Below are 23,060 nucleotides of genomic sequence, written 5' to 3' on the forward strand. Positions count from 1 at the left end.
ACCAGGCAACGAAAAACATCTCATCTACGACGATGCTTGGGATCATTTTGGGCACCGGCCACCTAGCAGCAGCAGCAGCAACAGCAGCAACAGCAGCAGCAGCCAGATAGCAACAACTACCATAGCCCACGTCACAGCAGTCGATCGAGTCTTACGGGTCACTTCAGTTCAAGACATATCATCCAAGCGTTGCCGTCTCAAACTGTGTATACTATTGTACTGTACTTTTACATGTCAAGTCAAGCAAAACAAGATCACCCGTTTTCTACATGTCAAATCGAGTCGAGCAAAGAAAAAAAAATCACAATGTCCATGTCACAAGTTCGTTGAGTCGTTGGCTGCACCCGTGTATATTGAAGTTATCCATCGAAATTCGTTACGAGGACCCTCTCAGACCTAGTGCCTAGCGAAAACATGAGAAAAAAAAACCAAACACCCTGAACCGCGGTCCTTTTAACCGTGTACTACAAACGCCGTTATAATGCAGTTTCCTTATGATCCCTTATGTTCGTGGTTATTACCATTTCCTTCCCCCTACCGCCTGTCCATCGCGTATCCTATGATAAGGATAAAGATCGACTAGACTGTGCCATTATTCCATTCCTCCTCCTGAGTGTCAAAATCCCCCTTCTACTGGTAAATGTTACCGCAATCGCAGCAGACGTAGAAGAGTTTCTGAAGTTGTTAACACTTGATTCTGCTGAGACCCCCATTCGTCTTCTCCCAGGGTAAGTCTTACCATGCCGGTTTCCGAAGTACGCTGCTGGGACTGGAAAAAGACGGCTTCCGGGTGGTGGCAGGCAGGGCATTCGTTGATGGCTCTTGGGAGCTAGATAGCAAACGAAAAAAGAAAAGAAGAGATTAGTCTCGATACAATGCAAGCCAAAGTAAAATGACAAGAGAAAGCCAAGTCAGTCCAGGCTATCGCCTCGCCTCTCGACCAAGCCCCGTCACCGGACGGATGCGCTGTGCTGTGCTGTGTGCCAGTCGTATGTGTGCTAGCGGTATCAAGGATGAATGAACCGTGTCGCCGTGATTATATATGCATTATAATCCTGTTGTTGTAATGTAGGGTATGCCGTAACCGTAACCGTAATCGCTATGATGTGACCGTAAAGCAAAAAGTCGTAACGTCGTGAGAGCGGGAGGAGATGCGTCGGTCGGTCAGTTCCTAGGCTGCCGAGACTTGAGCGGGCAACTGGGTTGACGCCGTCATCTCCATGTCTTTGTCGTCGAGCTCCATGTCGTCAAAGTCCATGGAGTCCTCCTCTTCCTCGTAGCTCTCGAAGGCGACCAGGTTGTAAAAGTACTCTTCGGCACGGAGCCTGCCCATGGCCTCCCGTTCGTTGTCGTTGGAAGCCCAAACATCGCTGTGGTCGTTCATGTCGATAGTGGTAGCGGCCATCTGGTCGTACAGGGACTCGCAGTCGCTTCCGGCCGACGATTCGGAGTCGGAGTGAGGGGCGGCGAAATGGTTGGAGCACTTCTCAATTTTGCCACAGCACTGGCAGTAGATGTAGGTCGATCCGTCCGCGGCGTGTCGGGGCAAGGTCGAGGTCGACGAAGAGCCGGCACCATCACCAACAGCAGCAGAAGAGACAACAGAAGAGACAACACCCACCGTGGGATCAGAGCCGACATCCTGCGTGACACCAGCGGTCTCGCCGGCAGCGTTGTTCAAAATGTTGCGGTAGATGCAAGTCGACGTGGCGGGCTCGGAAAAGTTGCAGGTGCGGCAGGTGAAGAGCAGCTTGTTCTCGTCTTCGGCCTCGCGGGGGTACAACATGTTGCTGCATTCCGAGCAGAAGCGGAATGTGATCTGCTCGAGGGGCTTCTTCTCCTTGGCGCCACCGGTGCTGGAGGGGGCGGGCGACGACATTTTGGTTGATGTGTGTCGTGTTGTGGTTGTGTGTGGTTGTGTGTGTGTGAGGTTGGAGAGTTGAAAGGATGTTTTGTGGAAGAGCGGGATGAAGCGAGGATGTTGTGCTCGGTTCGTTGTTGAGGTGGTGGTTGTTGGTTGTTAGGTGAATGGATGGATGGGTGGATGGATCGTTAGTTGAATGATTGACGATCAGGCTTCGAAGACAGGCTTTGTTCGCTGGGGTGGCGGAAGGATGCAAAAACTGCTAATCAAGTTGGAAGTTGAAAGTAAGCTAGTGACAGCAATTGGATACTTCTCAGCAGTTCGTGTAGTTTGTGAAGAGGAAGAGATTTGCCGGTAGGAAAGTGATCGTAGGAGAACGGTTTAAAAAAGAGAGCAGAAGGATGAGAAACGGAAATTGGAAAAGGAAAGCAGAGGGCAGGTGAAGGCACAGGAAGACCAAGACAGGGCGTGAGGCATCACTGCACTGCTGTAGTCACGTTCGGGGATCCAAGCGTGCCAACTGCCCACTGCAAGTTGCCCTGCAGTTGCCGGCCGGAACAGTCCTGGAACCTTGAAAATTGGGGCTCATGGCAGGGTGACAGGGATGTCCGCCACTGCCAAACCCTCACCGCCTTACCGCTTCAGGTTTGGGGTCGGTCAGGGGCAGAACGCTGCGTCTAACAGCCCAGTCAGACCGAAGTGTGTCTGCAGTCCATTATCTTGAGCTTTGCTGCCCGGCTGTGCATGAGCAATTGTTGCCTTCAGGTTCTCATGTCCGAAGGAAATTCGATATCAAACAGTTCGAAGCCGGACCCTGAAGTTCCATGAAATCATTAGAACATGATGTGTGCATAAGTGAGCGCACGATTCGGTCCTTTGGACAATATCTCTACAGTACCGTATAATTCCCGGGGATAGATTTTCAGGCATAATTTGTAGACTCGAGGCACCTCTGGAATTGCATGTGCTCGAATTCCCCTCTTAAATCCAACCCGTGAGGCATCCCGTACATAGATCATGTCTGTTAGGGCTTGGAAGTTGAAAATCTAACCCCCGGAATTATTGTACGGTAAGTATCTTCTTCGGAAGTGTCTGGTTCTGCAGGGTGTCATGTCTCATGTAAACGGGGCCATATCTTTTAGGTTTGCGTCTCCCGAAGACAGGAACAGTCAACAGTGACCGATACATCATCACAGCGCATCAGGGGCTTTTACACCAGTGACTCTGGAATCCACAACGACGTCATTGGGTTGACCACAGGCAGTTGTCAAATATCATGCCGGTCAGAATGATGTTACTCGGAATATTTTGAAATTTCATATTCTTTCCATATTATGGTTCAATCTTCCGCTATAGACATCCATCTCGATTTCCCTTATTTCTGCCCACCCGTGACCCAAGCCACAAGGGACAACAAAATCAGTGTGGCACCCACTTTATGCATGGAGAATCACGAGGCCCCAAGGGACTGTTGCGTGGGGTGTCCTGATGCAGCAACTGACGACGGATCGAGAAAGTGTGGATGGCTCAAAACCACAGCTGAGAGGTATTTGAAGAGGGGCGACGGGGATCATCGTGCCCATCCGATGCTACACGGCACAATGGGCCACAGGACCGGGCTGCAAGTTCGCATTCTCGGTTCCTGTCCTGTTGTCGAGAACCAACGGGACGGTACTTGCTCAGTTTCTGTCTTTGGAGTTTAGTCTTTGTTCGTTTGTGAGCTGTGACCTTTTGGATGAAAGCAAAGAGGGGAAAGCCAGAATTAATTGCTAGTGCAACTTGTATCAAGAGTCCCTCTTCCTAGGCCTCACTTCCATAACTCAACCCCAATTCCAAGTAGAAGACAAATATCCGACTCGGAGGAGTGGCACATGAGGACATCTCGACAAGGACAAGAACCTGTTGAGCTGCCACACCATCACACTAACAAGATGGTGCCCCTGACATGACAGCTTCCCCGGCGAATCCCCAATCATGGAACAGAAGGCGGGCGGTATCTTGATCCCGCTCCCCAGTCCCCGCCCGGCCGTCGTCCCCGCTTTTTGTGCCTTGTGAGATGTGGATCCTATCCGCCGCGGTCGTGACTGACGTCCCTGACGAAGAGAGTTCCATTGCCTTCGTTGCCTCGAGTCTTGGCTTGGAGTGCTGGATGTTTCTTCCTCTGTTCCTCCTTTCCCCAAAAGTAATCTAAAAAGTTGCATTCTCCCACTGCCAATTTCTCCTCTCTTCAATCTCAATCTCTTGATCGCAATCCGTTTTCACTTGAAGCCCTATTGCGCAAGCAAGTGTAGGTACGTCGTGATCCCAGTCGCTCGCTGGTTGATTCACTCGGGCTACGATCGCAATTCGCAAAGCGCACCTCGTATGCCCTACTTCAACCTCCTTGTTCTCCCTGTCAACGTCGCGATCGCAACAAGGCTGTCTACTTGACAACCAACCAGCTTACTGACCGCGAACCATATTCTTCTCCATTCAGAACCGACTCACAAACCAATTACCACCACCGAAACAGTCAAGATGTCCAACGCCAGTCACTCCCGTTACCACCTACTCCTCCTGCTCGAAGAACCACTGAACTAACACCCCTCCAGACCATCGAAACCGGTCTCCCCAAAGACTGGGAAGTCCGCCACTCCCAGTCCAAGAACCTCCCTTATTATTTCAACAGCGCGACCAAGACTTCCTGCTGGGAGCCCCCCTCCGGCACCGACGTTGACAAGCTCAAGATCTACATGGCCAAGTTTCACTCGTCTCCGGCTCAAAAACAGCAACAACAACCACAAGGAAAGATCAGGTGTGCGCATTTGCTGGTTAAGCATAACCAGAGCAGGAGGCCGAGTTCTTGGCGCTCGGTTCGTCTTCTCCCTCTAACTCTTCTCTCCCCTTACCCTTTTGGTTTGCCGATAGGGCTGCGTGTTGCTGCATGTTGCCTCCGGCGACCCTTCCAGGGAGGCTCCTGCGGAGTGCTGCTCGCTGCGCTCGATTTCAGTACTAACATTATATCAACACAGTCCAACATAACCCGCACCAAAGAAGAAGCCCGCCAAATCCTCGAGGGTATCAAAAAGAGCATGGAGCTCGAGTCTGAATCCGAGCCTATCTCCCTCGGCAAGCTAGCCCGGACTGAATCCGACTGCTCTTCTGCCCGCACGGAGGGAGACTTGGGTTACTTTGGGCGCGGAGAGATGCAGAAGGAGTTTGAGGATGCGGCGTTCGCGCTCAAGCCCGGTGAGATCAGCGGGATCGTGGATACGGCTAGTGGGTTGCATTTGATTGAACGGTTAGTCGACATTCCTTTTACTACCCGTAGAAGGAGGAGAAGAAGAGGAAGAAGGTGTGGTGGGGATTGTTTGGGGCGTTGGTTGCTGTTGTTTGGTGGTGCACTGTTCTGGCCGCCGCTGGCGATACCGAGTGACAATACCAGCAGCGACAAGAGACACAGGGAGAAGCCAAAGAGGAGGCCGAGGACATGAGACTGGGGAAACGACGGAATCTGACCAAGAACGAACACATTGCTGACAACGACACTGGGAACGGTACATATAGGCTCGAGTAGGATCCCGATACGCTGAAAAAACAACTAATGAGGACTACCACTGGGAGGGAACTGGCGGCAAAAGCGAGGATGCCAGTGTATGGAAGGCTATGAGATGACTTTTGCTTCTAGCGCGGCGCTTGTGGAGGGGAGGTACGAAGGGACGTAAGGACGAAGCGGAAGAGCAATCGAGAGAAGAGACAGACAAGACAGTATTGGAGTACGACTTTTACATCTAACCCAAAAAGTGGCGCAAAGGATACACTACGAAGCCTGAAATATTCAAGTTTTCCTGGTTGAACGAGATCGGAAAAATAGCCGGATAGGAAAAGCAGACAAAATAAGACATTTTCACAGGTTGAGACACAAACATTTCACCATGACATGGCTTGGCGCACAAGGGAAAGAAACAAGCGACGATATGATATGATATGCAGTTTACGTGATTCTTCAAGTACTTCCACCAGAGGCGATGATATTTCTTGTTCCATATAGGTATGCGTCGCTCTACGGCCACCCAACAACGAACCATGACAGCCATGTCGGATTCTATATAAAGTTGCCAACCTACGCTAAAATTCAAGTGATCTCTTTGCGATGTACCTCTAGGACTTGATAAGATTGGATTACAAAGGATTGGTACAAGTGAAGAAAATAACAGTGGATGTAAGTGAGCCGGTGGTCTTTACCTAGATAATGTTACAAGTCCCACTTTCTCTCTTCTCTTGCAGAGCTCTATGGTACCATGGTGGGCAAAAGAAAATGAAGAATACCTAGGTGGCCAGAATTTGGGACATATCAGACAAATATATATGGGAATATTCCGAAAAGTGTTAGTGACAACCTTAATGAGACACCACAAAGTAAGCGAAAGCAGTACCTGTAAAAAGAAAGGTGGAAGTGAAAGCTTGTAGAGGTAGTCTGGTAGTTCGAATGAGTCGAGGAAAAAAGGATATTTGGAGACTGTTGTTTGTGGAAAGCTCAGGATTGAGCCATTGAGCCATTGTGAAGCCTGGGTAGAGGTTGACATGATCAAGCTTGCTTGCTTGTCTATACATGCATGGTATTATGCGATAGGATATGGCCATGGGATGTTGATTATGTACTACTGTTTATTTCTACTCTAATAAGCTGAAATATTCTTTTTGTCTTTCTCTCCGCGGCGAAGTTCTCTTGACAGAGATTCAAGATCAATGGTCTGTGTGAATCCCCAGATCCAGGCTGCGAAATGGGTACTGTTGCCCTCCACAAAGCCAGACTGCGCACCAGATTTTGCCAACCGGCCCAAATGAACCGGTCCGTGATGGTTGACCCAGCAGATCCCCAAAGTAGATAGGGATAGAGGAAAACGACAATAAGAAAATGACCCGAACAGAAAACCGCGGGAGCCAGTGCTCGACCGCCAAAGTTTAGGAAATGGGTATAAGATATGATATAATGCGCACACAGGGAAACCGTACCGTACCAAACCGCCTAGGAAAACCGTGGCCGAAGCCAGTGACCGTGCCGTACCGACTTGAAAGTGAACCAAACGCCATTCCAGTCCTGGTACCACCAGAGGATAGAAAAGAGAAAACCTGACCTGGCTCGTGAAATCGTGAACATCAAGCATAATTCATAACCATGAATTCGTTCTGTTCATTCCGTTGTCCGTTGTCCCTTGCTAGTTGTGAATATGTTCTTCTTGGCTTGTGCCGAATGGTCTTTTGTACAGCCTTAAGCTAGCCAATGCTGCAGGCTGCGTTCCTTTCCCTTTTCCGATGAGCCTTTTGAGAAGTTTTTGTTCCTTTTGTTTTGAGATGCGTGGAAGACTGTCCTGTAAACCAGTGCTGCCACTCCTGTATGCCGTTATCCTTATCCTTTGACTGACCGACTGACCGACCGAGATATGCAAGTAGTGTAGTGTTGGTATGTACAACAAGGAAATCGTGATTAAAATGCGGAGAAAGAAAAGATGAGTAGGTAGGTGCTCAACCCCCCCAAGGAGGAGCATGTGTATGTAGGGTGGGTATATGAGGTATATCGATGGAATTCTGTTTGTTCTTCCAAAACGGTGTACCTCTAGGTAGGTTGTCGTAATTTTTGCTGGTATCTTCATAGGATCGTAAGTGTCCATATCTATCGTAGGTAAATTTAGGCATCATATGCCATAGGTAGGCATCGTATAAGTATCGTCATCGCCGGCGACGTCTGTCGTACGCTGTGTATCCTCAGGCCATACTCCCTCCGACACTCCCAACCACCCACTCAGCCAACGGCTTTATGCTTGCAAACCCTACTGTCATGACTCCCAACGCCATCATGGACAATGCCGAGTACGGAGCCGCATCGCTGCCGACCTCGTATAGATATGCGGTGCCCATGGCTGCCGAGTTGATACCAATCGTCAGACCAGCCGCTACCGTATGAGGGTCGTTCATCCCTTCTCCTTGTTCTTGTACCGGTGTGGCGGTGGCAGGTGCTACCGTAGGGGCCTGTTGAGCCTCGAGATCGAATGACCGTTGTCGAACGGAAGGAGGGACACTGAGTAACTCGGTCTGACTCGCCTTGGGTTCGGCCTTAGTTCCTTTTGGCTTGTCTTCGGTTGTCTCAGGGGTGGTATTGTCGGTAGATTGGTGCTGCTTGACCTTGACAAAGCACGAGAAGATCGTTCGTTCCAGCCAGTTGCCCAGCCCGAATCCCAGCCCCATCTGGAAGACAATCCCGCTTATGACTACCATAGTGGCGTTAAGGCTAGCGTCGCCTCCCATGGTAGCCATGACTGGAGCTCCCATTGCGATGGTGACACTGCGAGCTGTGAACGCGATGTTTCTGTTGGCGGGGGCGAGGCCGATGGCGCGAGTAAAAAGAGGACCCAAGGCAACGTTTCCCATGGCGAGGATGGACGAGACGATAAGAACGGTTAAACCGGCGCGGGAGAGTAATTGGCGGCGGTACTCGTATAGCTTTAAGCCCCAGACCACCAGACCGGCGTTGAGAATAGACTGGGCAATGTCTCCGGCAGCCATGGACACGTTCAACTTGTTCCCTTCCGCATCGACTCCGCCATTGACGCTATGCAGGAGGAGGTGGGAGAGGGTCGTCTTGGTTTGCAAAGTGTCTAGCATCTTCCCCAAAGCTCGATCACTAATCGCAGCGTCGAGGTATATGTAGGCCATCATAACGAACGAAGTCCAGAGCACGGCATTCAGGGAGCCAGTCAAGATGATGCGAACCCAGGGAGCGAGGCCTTCGGAGCGTTTGACAGATGCTTGAATCTCCAGCATGGTGAACCAGGTGGCAAACAGGAGGAAAGTCGCCAGCGAGGCATCGTGGTGTACCGCATATCGGAGGGGAATCCCGACAGTAAAAGTAAGGAACCAGCACAAGACCAGCATCGGGTTTCGGTTGAGCCATCTTAGGAGTCCGCACTCTAATGTCTCCTGTTGTGCTTCCGTAGGTTGAGTCTTTTCGAGCGAAGTCGGGGGTCTGGTTCCTTCACAACCGCTCTCTTCACCAGAGCATGACACGCCGAAGCTGAAGCTGCTGGCCATCGAATCGCGCTCGAAGATGATCTTGCTTGAGATCCAACTCCATCGTTCCCTGCGGCCTTCGACCACTTCGATGTTTTCCGGTTCTTGGGTGGGAGGAGCGCGTGGTTGCCATCGGACCATCAATGAGTGGATCGGCAAGGCCAGGAAGTAGGTCGATGCCGTATTGAGGACGCCCGTTAGTACTTGTCTGTGTTAGCATATCTCCCATGTAGCCTTCAATACGAGCGTCTTACCAAAGCAAGCGATGACAAGCCCCACGGTACGGGCATCAGCAAGTGGTCCTCGGCAGATCATGACGAAAGGAATGGTGAAGCCGATGGACATGTGTCGGTTAAGGAGGTTCGTCTGCGACATGTCAGTCAGTATGATGGGAGGAGGCCAAAGCGTTCTCGGCAAGTTCATGCCGGGGTAAGACAACGTACCGCGCGGCTCAGACGCCTCTGGTATATCCCCTCGAGTCCCGGAACGACACATCCAATTGCTAAGGTGACCACAAATAGGGCACCCATTGCCAAAATCGAAGGGGGGAAGTCCACGCTATGGTCGTCTAACATCAGGTCGATGCCGGCAATTAGAAGTTGGGCAACCAGTACGAGCACAGTTGCCACGATGCCGTCCCATATCGTGGTTTGCCCTTTCACGTAGTCCCGCAGCCTAGCGTAACGCTGCCTCGTCTTGGTCGAGAGGGGTGGTATGTACATGGCGGTTATAGGAGGTAAGGTCGGAGATGCCGTGACAGACGACGGTGGTAGAGTAGGGGCCATGTTGATCGACCCTGGGTGTCGAGTCGTAGTCGTCGTGTGAGAGAAGTAATAATGCACTTTTTAGGGAAAGTCTGAACCTGAGCATACATATGTCAAGTAGGTGGTGAGACACATGAGCCGAAAAGAGGTAGATAGATGGAAGTGACAGGCGGGGCGTTGGAGTTGATAAAGGGCCGGCTGAGCTTTAGGTTGGCTTTTTTTCAGATGGGGGTTCGATTCGCTCTTGACACATTTGCAGACAACCTCGTGGTGTCTAGGACAACGACTGCAAGAAGCAGGCCTGGAACAGCAGTAGGGTTCTCCCATGGACAATAAACATGAAGTACATGGGGGAGATAATAGGGGACGGGTTTTATCGTTTGTCCTCCCCCACGCCATGTGGTTCGGCGGCGGCGGTCAAGAAAAAGCCACTTTTTGCACGGATGGTGTTTGGTAGTAGGTATCCCTTGGTTATGGATCTCTTGCTTTCCCGCGAAGAGTTTCCGTGGGTATGGTCCGGGTTTGCAGGGGGGCTGTGTGAATGGTTTGAACGGACTGAGGGTTCTTAGGTTCGGGATAGGAATATGCTAGGGTGTAGTGACGTCGTGCCAGACAGTGAGAATCACAAAGGGGGAGAAAAGTGAACAAGCCGGCGGAGATCCAACAACCAAGAACCTTGACGACGATCCGGATCCCTGGATATGGGATCGGAGGGGAAATGGGAGAAGTATGAAGAGGGAAAGAAGGAAGGGATCCCTGTGGTTGAACGAAAGAAGGGAAAGGGTAGACGAGTAGACGAGATAATCCTCGCCGCGAATAGTCGCACGGCAGGATCCACGAGAGCCCATCCCCCTTTGAGATCGAACGAATACTAGGCCATGGTGAATGGAGGGGAACGTTAGTATGGGATGCGATGTGATGTGCCAGGAGTGAAGGGTGAAGTGAATGTGTGTGATAGGAGCGAGTTTGTCCACCGACTTGATACTTCAGGCCCTGCCTGGCCCGTTCTTCCTTCCAGTGAATGGAATCCTTAGAAGGTTCTCATGACTGGATGAAACGCCCAAAACAGGCAGGTACGGGAACCTTGACGACGCTGATAACATAACGACGACGACAAAGCGAGGACAAGGACGAAGGAGCCTCACAAAGTTCCGAATAGAAAGAGCGGCGGGACAACCAGGAGGTACCCGTGGCCCGTGGTCCGTGTTGCCACCGTCGTCGTCGTCGTTGTCTGTCCAAAGTCACAGCCATTCCCGTTCCAGTCCCGCCCGTCCAATTCCCATGTTCCATGACCATGTCCATGACCATTACGGTACGCACCGTGTATAATATGGCTGACACCTTGTCACCGTGGTGACCCTACAACTATTACTCCCATGCTTGCTTGCTTGCAGTCCGCGGGAGTCCAGTTGCTGTAGGTGGTGATGTGATGCAAAGGAGTGGGACACGTCAACATGTCGGTGTGAAGTTTTTTTATTACGGACACTCGTATGGCAGTTGTTGACAGCAGATAGTACTTAAAGAGACTTGTACCATGTTCAACGGTAGTTCCTGGTTCCTGGCTTCCTGGCTCTCCCTGACTAAAAGGACGAGCATGTAGCCGCTGCCCGGCCGCGATGGCCTGCAGATTGAGGTCAAACGACGGAGGACAAAAATACGCCATGGCCAGTAGATTTTGGAGACTCAAAGTCCAGGGCGTCTTGAGGCGTTCTCCTCTGCCGTTGTCGTTGTTGTCAGTCAGTCACTCTCGGTATCTTTTTTTTTTTTTTCTTTTCTATTTTCTTTTCGTCTGCTCATCGGAAATATTGTCCCAATTCCCGTCACCTTTTGGTAGGTAACGGACGGGAGCGGGAGGCAGGGGAGGGAAAAGTCAGATCCGCGGATGTGTGGCGTCTTTGGGCTGAGTGATGGAACGGCATCTTCCATTTGGTGAATGGGCTGGCTCATCGATTGAACTTCCCTTGTGGCTGTTGACTGTTGTTGTGCGTAGATGTTGCTCTGGAGAAGTTGTTCGTTGTTTCTTGTTTTCTTCTTCTTGGTCAAAGCGTTTGAGGAGATTAAAGATTAACTTGCTCGCGGAAATTGTTAGTGTAAGAGACTAAACATACGTCCCTTCCTGTTTGATCCGAGTTGCCCTGAGTCCTATTCCCGTGCCTTCCGCCGTTGAATCGGTTCCTGGATCGTGTTGGAGGCGTCATGAGGCGCTTCTTCTCTTCCTCAATGTGGGAGATGTAGGAGCATTGGGGGTCACAGTGCGGTCTCAATCGGGTTTAGGGCCGCAAGGAAGTGGCAGCCACCACTCCACTGGCGGCCGATCATCTCTGGGCTTATAGAGAAGAGAGCGGGAAGGAGACATGGATCGCGTTGTGCTAACAGATTGCTCTGTGTTTTGTCAGTCTTTTCTGAAGCATGTCTGTTAGTGCGGGGAAGATGGCCCCTGTCATCCGCCAAACAGTGCACCGTCTTTACGGGAGGATATTCTGGAACGCAAACAAGTAAAACATGGTCGATTTCCTGCATTTCCTCATCTCGCTCATCTCCATCTCTCTCTCTTGTCGTTCTTCTCACATCAGCAACAATGAACTCAGCTTCTGCAGTGTTTCCTCCACCGCGTCAATAGCCAGAACCCCCTCCCAACCGGGTTTCCTAAAGAGTGTTCGGGGTCCCTCCCCCACGAACTCCTCAATCAGGATGGCAATATATTCATCTCATGCATTCAACCAAATACAGACGGCCAGGTTTATCATCTTCCTGCTTGTTTCAAATCTAGGCCATATTTCCAGGCCCTTTCTCAACGGACTGCATGGAAACGAGTTGGTCTCCCGATGCCGGTCTCAGGTCTGTTCATGTGCCTTGCATTGCCACCTTCTCCCCGTTGAACTTGGATGAGGGTGCTGGATCCCATCACCACTTTCATCTTTTTCAACGGGAGCGACGCTCTAGATCGTGAAGACTACGGAACCCTTCCCAATATCAGGCATACAATGTTTGCTCTGAGGTTGGGCTGTGTGGGGGCCCAACCGGATATTCGGAGTCTCGGAGACAAAGTGATGGGAAGCTTAAAACTGACAGCAAGCTGGAAGCCGTCCGCGTCTCCATATCATCCTTTCCCCTCCGCCGTCTACCGTAGTCTTCGTATGGCGCCAAGATGGTACGGAAATAGCAGCAGACGGGATGCCTAAGCCAGCATCAGCCATGATGAAAAGGCCCGTCTTATTGCCCGTTATCCACTTCTCCCCGTCCCTTTCATTCTCTCCGCCTCCCCGTCTTGCCTGTTTTCTCGGCTCCCCGGCCTCCCAGTTCTCCACAACCTCCCCCGTCTCTCCGTGTTGCCGTCTGATGACCGACCAGGGGATTCGTCAAGGACGAAGAGACCTATGCAGTTCCCGAGGCCCAGGTCTTGGGACACGGCACAACGCAGTTTACATAACCACTCATTTGCCAGGTCTCCAGTTGTTTCTGTCGTGGTCCAACCGGAACGGGCCTCTGCTCTACGGTAGGGGCAAAAGCGATCGGACGGTATTAAAGTGTCCGAAAGCAGTGGAAAGAGAGAAGAGTTGGACACACAGTCACAACCTAAAATTGTCGTCTTCCGAGTTGTACACCGTCCGACTGTCCGACTGTCCGACTTGAGCGGGGTATCTCAAGACCTGGAAAGAGTAGCTCAGTTACTCAAGAGGGAACCCAAGGGGTAAGGTGTTATTACCCTCTGGACCACAGATTTTCCTTCAAAGGGGTGTTTTGATGAGAAGGACCCGAGGTCCATGATCCTGTGATCTCGTGATGGGTTGAGGCAAGTGCTGCTTGGACGAGCCGCGAGGGCTGAAGTTTCAAACTTTGTGCTTGTGCTCGTCACTTCAACAAGAAGACGTCACGGTAGATTCAAAGGTAGTATTGCGGCTCAGCGTTCGTCGTTCGTAACGGGAGGGACACACACAGATGACTGACGGGGCTCAAGCCAACAGTTGCAACAACCGGCAAGCCCACCTCATTCAAACGACGCCGCCACGCCGCCGCCGTGGCCATGGCCGTGAACTGGCGACACAGGTTTCGAACCCTCGAACTCGAAAAACTCATGGTCAGTGATCACTTGTTTCGTTTCAAGATACTAAGCCATAAGCTGACATGAGTGAGGTATGAGTGCGCCACCTGCACTAGAATGACCTAAAACCTCAGGGTCCAACACACTCAGCCCAAATCGGGGAAAGAGGCTTGAAAAGGCAATATCGATCAATTTACCACGCAGCCCCATCCATCCAGACTTCATCCAGCCAAACCCTTCATATTAACCACTTGCATTGCCATTGCAGTCGGTCGGTATGTACTATGCACATAATGCAGCTCTAGACTGTGATGTGCATCAGCATTATACCCGCCAGTCAACATGCTTGAAAGTAAAACATCATCGGCATCCACTGACAAGCCAACAACAAGCAACAGCAAAAGCGGAAACGGAAAAACGAAACAAAATCTACCTACCGTGATAACAGCCCAGGTTAGCACGCAATTTGCAAAAAGGCATGGATATCCCCAGAAAACGAGCAGTGAGTCTTCAACCTGTGGCAAAAAGGTATGCATGTGCCCGCTGGCCGCTGCGCCGGGCAGCCGAAACAAGCGGTTGCTTGCGGATCGAGCCGCCGCGCCATTGCCAGCTGGTCAAAGCTGCCCCCTCTGACCACTTCCGATAGAAAGATCGAGTTGTTCTTCTTTTATTTCGTTGATAACCTGAAGTGTTTGGCGATGAATGGCTGTCTGGCGATAGTCCCTCAACTGGAATCACGGAACCATCTGCGCCGCTTCAACGTGTAGTTGTTATCACAACTGCTTCATGTTCACGGGTCACAGATCTTCTTTCGTTCATAACTTCGTCCACCCGGACATTCAGGTACCGAGGTTTGTCCCTCGTTGCGCACTCGCAAGAGAGGAGGACGGAGGACGGGGAGTCGTGAACTTGGCCTTGGCATGGGGTTTAGAGAAACGTTTCACATCGTTTTCTTGTGTACTTGTGTTTCCCGGGGATTGTCCAAAGCTACGAGCTAGACGATCGATGCTAACCTTCATCTCCCCATCACCACGCCATCTCCACCAACGGTGAGTGAGCTTCTGGACTTGTGACAGGACAAGAAAGGCAGCCAAGCAAGAAGAGCAGGCAGCAGTCTAACCACATTCGCTCGAGAGTTATCTTCACGGCCGAGTTGAGCTTCAGCGCACATCACCTTTATCCAATGAAGGCAAGAAGGAAGCGAATCCAATCTCAGGAGCCCCGGTTCATGCTTCAAAAGCGCTGCGAGAGTGCTGCGTAAGCGCCATGTTGTGTACGCCTTTCATCGTCCATGGTTCGCATTGCCAACGAACAGTTTCGAGACATTCACCAGACTGAAAAGAATGGATGGTTGGATGGATGGATAGATGGGTGTCCTCATTCGGCTGCATGGTCTTGGCTCCGGATGTGAGGACCAGGACCGTGGTGGACGAGGACCGAGGTAGCGACTTTGGACAAAAGTCATATGTGAATCGGTGATCGATGGAACAGGGGGAACAGAAGTCGAATTCGAGATCGAAGAAAGTGAGCCATGCTAAACCTGGGGAAGAGAACGAGGAGAACAAGAGCAGAGGAACATGGAGAGGGGCAGGCCGGAAATGGTCTACATTCTACGTTGCTCGGGCTACGGGCGTACGGGCGTAAAGAACGCCACAATGCCGGGCCCCTCCCCGGCACATTCTCCGCGGTTGTGCGGAGAAAGGTAAGGTATGTACTTGGTAGACTTTGGGGAAGAAGGGGAAAAGGAAGCAGGGGAAAGGGAGGAGGATGAAGAGGAAGAATATTTGAGGGAGTACCTACAACTTGCACAAAACGTGGTAGCTGTGGATGTCTACACGTCTGCGAAGATAATGATTGTTAGTGCGGCGCCACCGGCTGATAAGAAACACTAACAGTTCCCATTCAAGCCAAGGGGTACACAAACTGCACACGGTTGCAAATAACATGCGATGTATCCCAGCCACCCGTCAACCGTCACCTCACCCGTTTCATTTGCAATTCACAATGTCATCCAGCTGTCAATCAAGTGTCTGCCGTGAACTGTCTGCCGCATTGTGCCTTTGTAGATATGCAAATGGAAGCTCGCTAGCTGTGCAGGATTGACTCTCAACGGCCCTGCCGGGCATTCATTCAATACCGGCCTCCAAGTTTCCAACTGCCGTATCCCCGTCTCCCCGTGCCCTTCCCACGTTTCCGTCTTCGTATGCCGCTTCCTACCGCTGTGAGCCGCTCGTCTCTTGCCCCAGTCTGCCGAACCGGCGCCGTAGCTTACCCTTTTGAAGCAATCGAAGGATCTCGTGGCTCAGGGCTGCATATCAAAGATAAACTTTTAGATAACAAAACTACATAATGACGAGCATCATGACTCGCGTGCAATCAAGTCGAGAACTATCCACTTAACATCGGTAAATATGGGGTTGTGGTGGGTTTTCAGTGGTGAGAGTGGGTTTTAAAACGGGCGAGACAAAGGCGAGACAAGGCTGGTGTTCCCTGTTGGTCCCTTGTGTGGTGGGGTGCTTCCCTAATCTGTCAGGGCTTGTCATGTGGAAGCACTGGAAGGGGGAGGAGCCCTACAAAATATTTGGAGATGGGTGCGAAACTGTAAATGGTGAGATCTTGATTGCGGCAGGACGGGACAAAATTTGACAACCAAATAACCAAACAACAAACTATAACAACAAGCGGTTGAGACAGCAAAATGCGTATGATTGGGGACCGAGGAGATGGCAGAAGACCTATGGAACTAGATTAAGGATAAATAAAAATCAATAACGGAATTTGCAATCATTGATGCAACACTTTTGCTGCACCTCCAAACATTAGACATCGACGGTTGTTGGAGAAACGATGTTGGAGTCGCTTGTTCCATCGCTTAAATATTTTCTGTAGCGTGTAAGCGGGGGAAGAGTCCACAGTAAGAGGTGGGGTCAAAACATAGAGGCCGTTCCTGGCCAGCTTCTGTTTTTGGAGCAAGTGTGAACTCTTGTTCCCCCAAATCCACAAACCACTTTCATGACCAACAGCAACTCCCAGTCTTCCAGTCCCATACCACAGATGAATCGTCTCATGATCAAAACCTCGACGACCACTACCACCAAGATGGTAATGGGAGAAAACACTTGACATTTTCGATAGTCTTCTTTGTCAGCACAGCAATCCCGATGGTTTGGCATCCTGTCACACCTCCATGATCACCTTCAACACTTCCATCCACAAAGTCAAAAACACGATTCAGACCCTGGACGCCGATCAGCCTTTTATATAACACCAGGCTTCCCTGACTTCCATCCAAGCCTCCCTCGTTTACACCATACACCATACATACTCCATCCTTCCCGATCAACACCATGGCCTCACAAAGGGATCCAACAACATCCTCGTTCCCGGCCACTGTCAACGTGGACGACGTGGTTTCGGACCCTGAGTCTCTCATCCGCCTCCTGCGTGCCTACGACCCTGCCTTTGATGGCGCACAGGCGGTGAGAGCCGCTTACGAGGATGCTATTCGACATCGTCAAGGGCAAGGGCGAGGACAGAATCACGATGAGATGATGATGGATATGGATATGGATATTGACAGCGAGGAAGACCATGACCACCAAAGTCAAGCCACCGCCTTCGGTCGCCGCGGCGGGCTCACGGGGAATGCCCTCGTCGACTGGGTTACCGCCCATGTCAACTCAGACACTTTGCTCTCTGTTGACGAGATGAACCAGTAAGGCGCCTGGTCCTGGAACGCCACACTTTCTCTGGTCCCCAAGAAACTGACACCAACACATAGGTACGCCGCCCTCGAACGGGCCGGGCTTCTGCCACACTTGGAAGCCACCCTTTCCCAGCCTTCTGTTCCCGGCCCCATGTCCGATCTCAAACCACCACCCAGCGATCCGTCAAAAGTCCCTCCCTTCAGCGATCAGGAGATCAGAGCGGCCACCCAGGAACTCATCCGATCAACCAGTCTCATCACCCGCCAGACCGAGGCCCTGCGGGAACAGCAAGAACACCTTGACCGGCTCGTTGCTGAACACAAGCGGGATGTCCAAGCCAGGGCCGCCTTGGAGGTTCAGCAGCTCAAGGGGCTGGGGGAGCAACAGAGGGAGTTGGTACAGTCGGTACGTCTTTTGGAGTTGTGATGTCATTGACTCCCTTTTCCCAAGAAAAATCACGATCCATCTGAGATCTTAAGGGTCCTCGATGTCTTTTAATCATCATCTGTCCATCGAGTTTGACACTGGCCCCGGGGTTCACGTTGACCGCTGACCGCTGAACAACTGGCTAACTGAGTTGACAGGTAGTAGAACTAGCCCTGTTCCTAGGCGACAAGGTTGATGAACTAGAGGCTCAGAATGAAGACCGGAAAGCCGACGTCGAAACGCTTGTCGATGGCATGTTTCACTCGGATGACCATGTTTTGTCTAGTCTCCAGAAATTAGGGGACCAGTTGAGCAGTAGGTCTTGTTCTTCTGGGGAGGAGGCCAACAAGGCGGAGGAGGAGATGGTCAGGAGTTTGCGTGACGTTTGCGCTAGGTGAGTACTTACCTCACTTGTCCTTGACCTTGTCCTTGACCTTGACTTTGACCTGGTACATCAGGGTCTGGTTCACAACATGCATAGAAGCTAATCTGTTTTGTGAGATAGAATGATCAAGTTCCATGTGGAAGGGATTAGAACGAGGTTGGATAGGATCTATCTCGAGACCCTTCATGCGGCGATAGAGTCTGGGGCTGGGGTTGATGGTGATGGTGGTACCGTCGTCACCGTGGAGGATGTTGCTACTGTTCAGAGGGAACTGGAGGAACTCTACACTGAGATCCTTCCAGTCGGTCAGATGGCTATCGAACATCAGTTCTTGAGGCCTGCTCTAGATGATCTAGCGGCCAAGAATGGTCGCAGTTTGGAGCAGTCGACGCAAGCAGCTCACTATGTAGGTTGCCCGCACTCACCATTCATGGGGTCAAGCTAACACATCCAGATCGACGAATGCCTCGACTACCTCCTCGACCGCATCACCACCATCCGCGCCTGTATCGAAGAATATCTCTCGCACCAACAAGCCGTCGCTGAGTTCGCCCAACTCACACGGCCAGAACTCAACACCAATGGACTTCTTCCCAAAGATCCAACGGACTCATCACGGCCCGGTGCATCTCACCACCGGCGACATTCCTCCTTCCCCCGGCAACTCCCAGCAGACTCACTATCCCCCGAGCTCAAATCTATCCTCCAAACCCTCGGCGTCCCCATCCCCTCGTCTGATCCATCAACACAATCCCATCTCTCCACCCTTCAATCAGCCCTCGACTCCGTCCTAACAGATTGCCAACAGAAGCGCGACGACCTTTTCTCGGCAGCGCAATCAACCTTTGAAGATGCAGTAACAAGACACATAGGCGATGCGAAAGCAGCGCTTACCATGCTTAGAGATTCGGTGTTGGCGGAAAGTCCGTGGGGAGCGGTGAGGCTGGTTGATGAGGAGTTGGAGGAGAGTGTGGATGTTATTAGGCAGGAGTTGGGGGACGTTGAGGAGTGGAGGGCGAGTGTTGAGGGCGATATCAAGAAGGCGACGAATGGGAATGAGAAAAAGGAGGCGATTTTGAAGCGATGGGGGGAGCGGTTGTAAGTGTTGACGGTCAGAGTGAGTAGAAGATTCATGCTGGAAACGAACGATGGACATGATGGGCATGATGAACAAACATGCTGCTATGATAATGAGTACGAGTATGAATGTTCATGATAATGACGCCTGTCCGCAATGCGCGGAAATAGGCCTAGGCCTGTGTATAGTACAACTTGACTGATAGGTTAATAAAAACAATACTAGACATCGTCCCGTTGGTATCCATCAAGGGTTCGGAACTACATGTCTTGCACCGTCTATGATGACGCTAACATGGCACGTCAAAAGAAGGTTATTTGCCCGAGCCGCCGCAAATTCCGACACCTGCCTGGGCTTCCGTAGGCCAAGACGATCATATTCTTCCTTTATGCGAATCAAGGCACCCGAATGCTCCGAATGGTTGCATGTTTCGCCATCATTGTTAGGGGCCTCGGGGGCTTTCGAGGGGCTGTGCTTGTCAATCATGGTCATGGGCCAGGGCCATTCAGATGGTGGTCTAGGTGAACGAGCCAGGCCTTGGTGCTGTGGAGCCACACCCGCCAAGTGCCGAGGACGATGATATCACCGTTGCTTCATTATCCACTGCATCATCATTTGGAGATCCAATGCTGTTCCTGCTTTTCGATGTCGTATTATTGGGTAAGTGATGGGGAACTGTTCCTGCGTATATATATTGGGGTCCGGGAGGGAATGGGTTTGGCATTAGATAAGTCTTACATACTACATCGATCATCATCCACGGCGATTTGATACACCTGCACTATCAAAAACACAACCACAATAACAACATCTACACACACAAAATCAGACAACATGGATTCCGTCAAGAAGGCACTCAACAAGGGCTTTGATAAGGCTACTAACGTTAACAACGAGCGTATGTCTCCTCTTCTCTTTTCCCCTCGCTTTCCCTCGTATCCGTGCCCTTCTTCCCCTCGCAACCTCCCCCATCATCGTGATGCATCCCATCACACTCGCATCATTTACATCTCCCACCCAACCCTTCCTTCTTTCACCTTTCCCCATTTTGCTTCCCACACCAACCACCATACCTCTACACAATCTCCACCACTAGCACAAAACCAAGCATCAACCGATCATCCACATCCATCCATTCAACGAGAACCAAACGAAACCCAAGCAACGAAGACTAACACAAATGGACGCAATAGCCCAAGTCCTCAACAAGTCCTCCCACGCCCTCAACACAACCTCCATCTCAGACCGCCATTCCTCCCTGACGGGTGGCATCGATCACCACCTGGAGAAGCCGCAAGATCCCAGCCGAAGCGCGGGTGCTTTGGGCACGACGGCGACGGGTGTGAGCACTGGTACGCATCCTAGGCAGCATTAAGCGTTGCGTTTGAGCGTTGAGCGTTGAGCATTTGCTTGGAGGAAGAAATAATTGGGGAGGAATGAATGAATGAATGGATGAACGAACGAACGATACCTAAATTTTTGGGGGGTTGGGAATGAATGAAACGGCATGGTTTTCACGACTCTTTTTGTTTCGTTTGGTGATTTGGTGCGATTCCTTTTTCGCTTGATTGTATGACTGGATTCATGTTCTTCCCTGCATATCTGCAACTGCGACTTCATTGCGAGCGAGCGAGCGATGTGATTTCCTGCATATACTTACCTAGTTGCTGCTTGCTACATAGCGAGCGACTGCTTCCCACTTCCGCCTTGCAGCACTCTGCTTTCACCAGCATCAGGAACGGTACTAACAAACACCAAAACACAAAAAACCTTTCAACCACGACAAGACCGTCGCACATCAAATCAATACGCCCACGACATGGGCTACGGCCCCTCTTCCGGCCCATGCTACGGCGGCACGGCTGGTGGTCCTCAACTTGGTCTTCACAGAGGAAGCGTTGGATCGATTGGATCAGCCGGGTCTACCGACCGGGAGTCTATGGAAGGAGTAGGGATTGGTATGCAGTCGCATGGTCGATACCGTGAACATCGTCAGCCGAGCTTGCAGGAGCAGAGAAGGGGAGAGAGAATGGGGTGGGATATTGGGGAGCATTTTGATGTTTGATCAATGAAGCCAGGTCTACAGTAGGATACACAAGGTACCTCTAGGTGGTTTCTGGGTTGGGTTTTTATTGATAATTGGGGATGGGTACCTATGTAATGAATGACGAATTCGTGGGATACATGATGCTAGGAAACCAAAAGACAAAGAATGGAGACAGGGTATGTCGAAATACCGAGAGGTACCTATAGGTACTTCTAGATATCACTGGTAGTTCATATCATGTCACTTCGCGACAGGCCTGTGATGCTAAAGTAGCTAAACATGACGAATCCCGTGATATCTTCCCGCTTTCAGGCTCTCTTGCCTTACTAATCTTTGCGACAGAAGTGTCACTTCGTAATCACCATACAACCAAGCAACGCAAAAGGTAGGAGGAAAGTTGCGAAACGGGAGCTTTTCGATGAAGATGAAATGCACAATACCATGAGATGGCTGGAATCAAGGACCAAACACTCATCTGGAAGGATATCCGCTAAGGTAGGTCTATTGTCTGTTCGTCGGGCACCATTCACTCCCTCTGTTTCATTTCATCCCATCTTGTTTGAACCGCGCCCGTCTTCGTTCTATCCACTTGTGACTGTTGCCTAAGTGCTATTGTCTTTTCCGTTCAAGGTGCAATCACCTGGAACTGTCCAAGACTTTCCGATCAGGACCAAAGGACATCAATTATTCCCTTCTCGTCAGCGACCATTCATTCCCCTCTCATCCATTTCATCCCATCCATTTTTCATGCCACCCGTCTTCCTTCACGTCAGTTGTGACTGTTGCCTGCTAATGGCATTTCGTCGCTTCCATGCAGTTGGATGGCGTTTGTTTTCTATCCGTCTTCTTCTGGTTGCGACACCATCATCAAGGACAAGTCTTTTTCGACCTTCTGCCTAGGATTGGCTATCAAGGCAAGTAGTTGCATTCCATATGTCGAGTTTTGATGAAGACTTGTGAAGGTGTACACAAGACTCCTTCATTCGCAGGGTGTGATTTCTCCTTGGGAGTACATGCAAAGTGCGTGGTTGAGAAAAGTCTTCTACGAGCCCGGACTTAGGGTGCGCGTAGGTTTTCCTTGTAGTGTGCCAGGCAGGTACCTAGGTTTTCTCATCCTCAAATACTAACCAGACCTGTTGCCAAAAGGAGGCTTTCTATAAAATAGGTTGACTCCCACGGGGTTGCTGTCTGTCGGCAGGGACCAAAGGCTGATCCGGAGGGACGTTACAGGTAAGGTATTGATTTCCCGGCAAGCACCATTCACTCGCTTTTTCCCATTTCATCTTGTCTTATTTACCCCACTCGTCTTTTTCCCTTCACTGTCGCTTTTGCCTGCAAGTGCTATTGTTATTCATTATTTTGCTTCGGTTGGGTTCTGTTGGGTGCCCTGGACTTTCCACCCGCTTGTTTTCCTCTGGATTCGATACAATCGTCGAGTGCAACTTTTTTTTTGACTTTCTTTTCACGCGTATCACTTCGAAATACTTTCCGACCACAATCTCGGGTGCCTCGCGGCCTCAACCTTCTAGAAACCTCGAACTGAAGCACCGGAAACTAAACTCCAAAGCGTCGAAAAGCTCATCAGCGCACCGGCGCATCGTATCTCGAGACTCGAACCGCAATCCGCTGCTCCTCTGAGGGAAGGACTCTCACTTCTGACTTCTTCATCACCACAAAAGGAAAAGAGAAACGAAAGAGAT

At 50.9% G+C, this 23,060-nt stretch overlaps 5 protein-coding genes across 5 annotated transcripts; 3 read left to right on the forward strand and 2 right to left on the reverse strand.

The window, feature by feature from the left end:
* Nucleotides 1-331: 331 nt before the first annotated feature.
* SMAC4_08817 (uncharacterized protein) lies at nt 332-2,482 on the reverse strand. Its single transcript, XM_024655969.2, has 3 exons — nt 1,622-2,482; nt 740-829; nt 332-675 (listed from the first exon to the last, which is right to left on the reverse strand). Exons 1-3 carry the CDS (start codon nt 1,877-1,879, stop codon nt 631-633), a joined length of 393 nt encoding a protein of 130 aa, XP_024511751.1. The 5' UTR covers nt 1,880-2,482; the 3' UTR covers nt 332-630.
* A 1,746-nt stretch (nt 2,483-4,228) lies between these two features.
* SMAC4_08818 (uncharacterized protein) lies at nt 4,229-5,794 on the forward strand (the record flags this gene model as incomplete). The annotated part of the gene is made up of 4 exons (XM_024655970.2): nt 4,229-4,264; nt 4,456-4,716; nt 4,876-5,144; nt 5,411-5,794. 4 exons carry the CDS (start codon nt 4,229-4,231, stop codon nt 5,418-5,420), a joined length of 576 nt encoding a protein of 191 aa, XP_024511752.1. The 3' UTR covers nt 5,421-5,794.
* A 1,815-nt stretch (nt 5,795-7,609) lies between these two features.
* On the reverse strand, nt 7,610-11,252 carry SMAC4_08819 (uncharacterized protein; the record flags this gene model as incomplete). The annotated part of the gene is made up of 3 exons (XM_066090856.1): nt 9,355-11,252; nt 9,166-9,277; nt 7,610-8,829 (listed from the first exon to the last, which is right to left on the reverse strand). The coding sequence occupies exons 1-3, from the start codon at nt 9,694-9,696 to the stop codon at nt 7,610-7,612; spliced, it is 1,674 nt and encodes a 557-aa protein (XP_065946717.1). The 5' UTR covers nt 9,697-11,252.
* Nucleotides 11,253-16,587: 5,335 nt separating this feature from the next.
* Nucleotides 16,588-19,337, forward strand: SMAC4_08820 (uncharacterized protein; the record flags this gene model as incomplete). Its single annotated transcript, XM_003344120.2, has 5 exons — nt 16,588-17,432; nt 17,499-17,829; nt 18,009-18,244; nt 18,356-18,641; nt 18,690-19,337. The coding sequence occupies exons 1-5, from the start codon at nt 17,065-17,067 to the stop codon at nt 19,335-19,337; spliced, it is 1,869 nt and encodes a 622-aa protein (XP_003344168.1). The 5' UTR covers nt 16,588-17,064.
* Nucleotides 19,338-20,037: 700 nt separating this feature from the next.
* SMAC4_08821 (uncharacterized protein) lies at nt 20,038-20,922 on the forward strand. The gene is made up of 2 exons (XM_003344121.2): nt 20,038-20,211; nt 20,507-20,922. The coding sequence occupies exons 1-2, from the start codon at nt 20,148-20,150 to the stop codon at nt 20,686-20,688; spliced, it is 246 nt and encodes an 81-aa protein (XP_003344169.1). The 5' UTR covers nt 20,038-20,147; the 3' UTR covers nt 20,689-20,922.
* The last annotated feature ends 2,138 nt before the right edge of the window (nt 20,923-23,060 follow it).

Source organism: Sordaria macrospora, chromosome 4 (assembly GCF_033870435.1).
Source record: "Sordaria macrospora chromosome 4, complete sequence".
Taxonomy (NCBI): Eukaryota; Fungi; Ascomycota; class Sordariomycetes; order Sordariales; family Sordariaceae; genus Sordaria; species Sordaria macrospora.

Excerpts from the sequence above, each read along its gene's own strand:
- SMAC4_08817 (XM_024655969.2), bottom strand. The coding sequence starts at position 1,879 with ATGTCGTCGCCCGCCCCCTCCAGCACCGGTGGCGCCAAGGAGAAGAAG. Across the intron at positions 830-1,621 it reads ATGTCGGCTCTGATCCCACG|CTCCCAAGAGCCATCAACGA; the intron begins GTGGGTGTTGTC and ends TTTGCTATCTAG. Across the intron at positions 676-739 it reads GTACTTCGGAAACCGGCATG|AAACTCTTCTACGTCTGCTG; the intron begins GTAAGACTTACC and ends TAACAACTTCAG.
- SMAC4_08821 (XM_003344121.2), top strand. The coding sequence starts at position 20,148 with ATGGATTCCGTCAAGAAGGCACTCAACAAGGGCTTTGATAAGGCTACT. Across the intron at positions 20,212-20,506 it reads TACTAACGTTAACAACGAGC|CCCAAGTCCTCAACAAGTCC; the intron begins GTATGTCTCCTC and ends TGGACGCAATAG.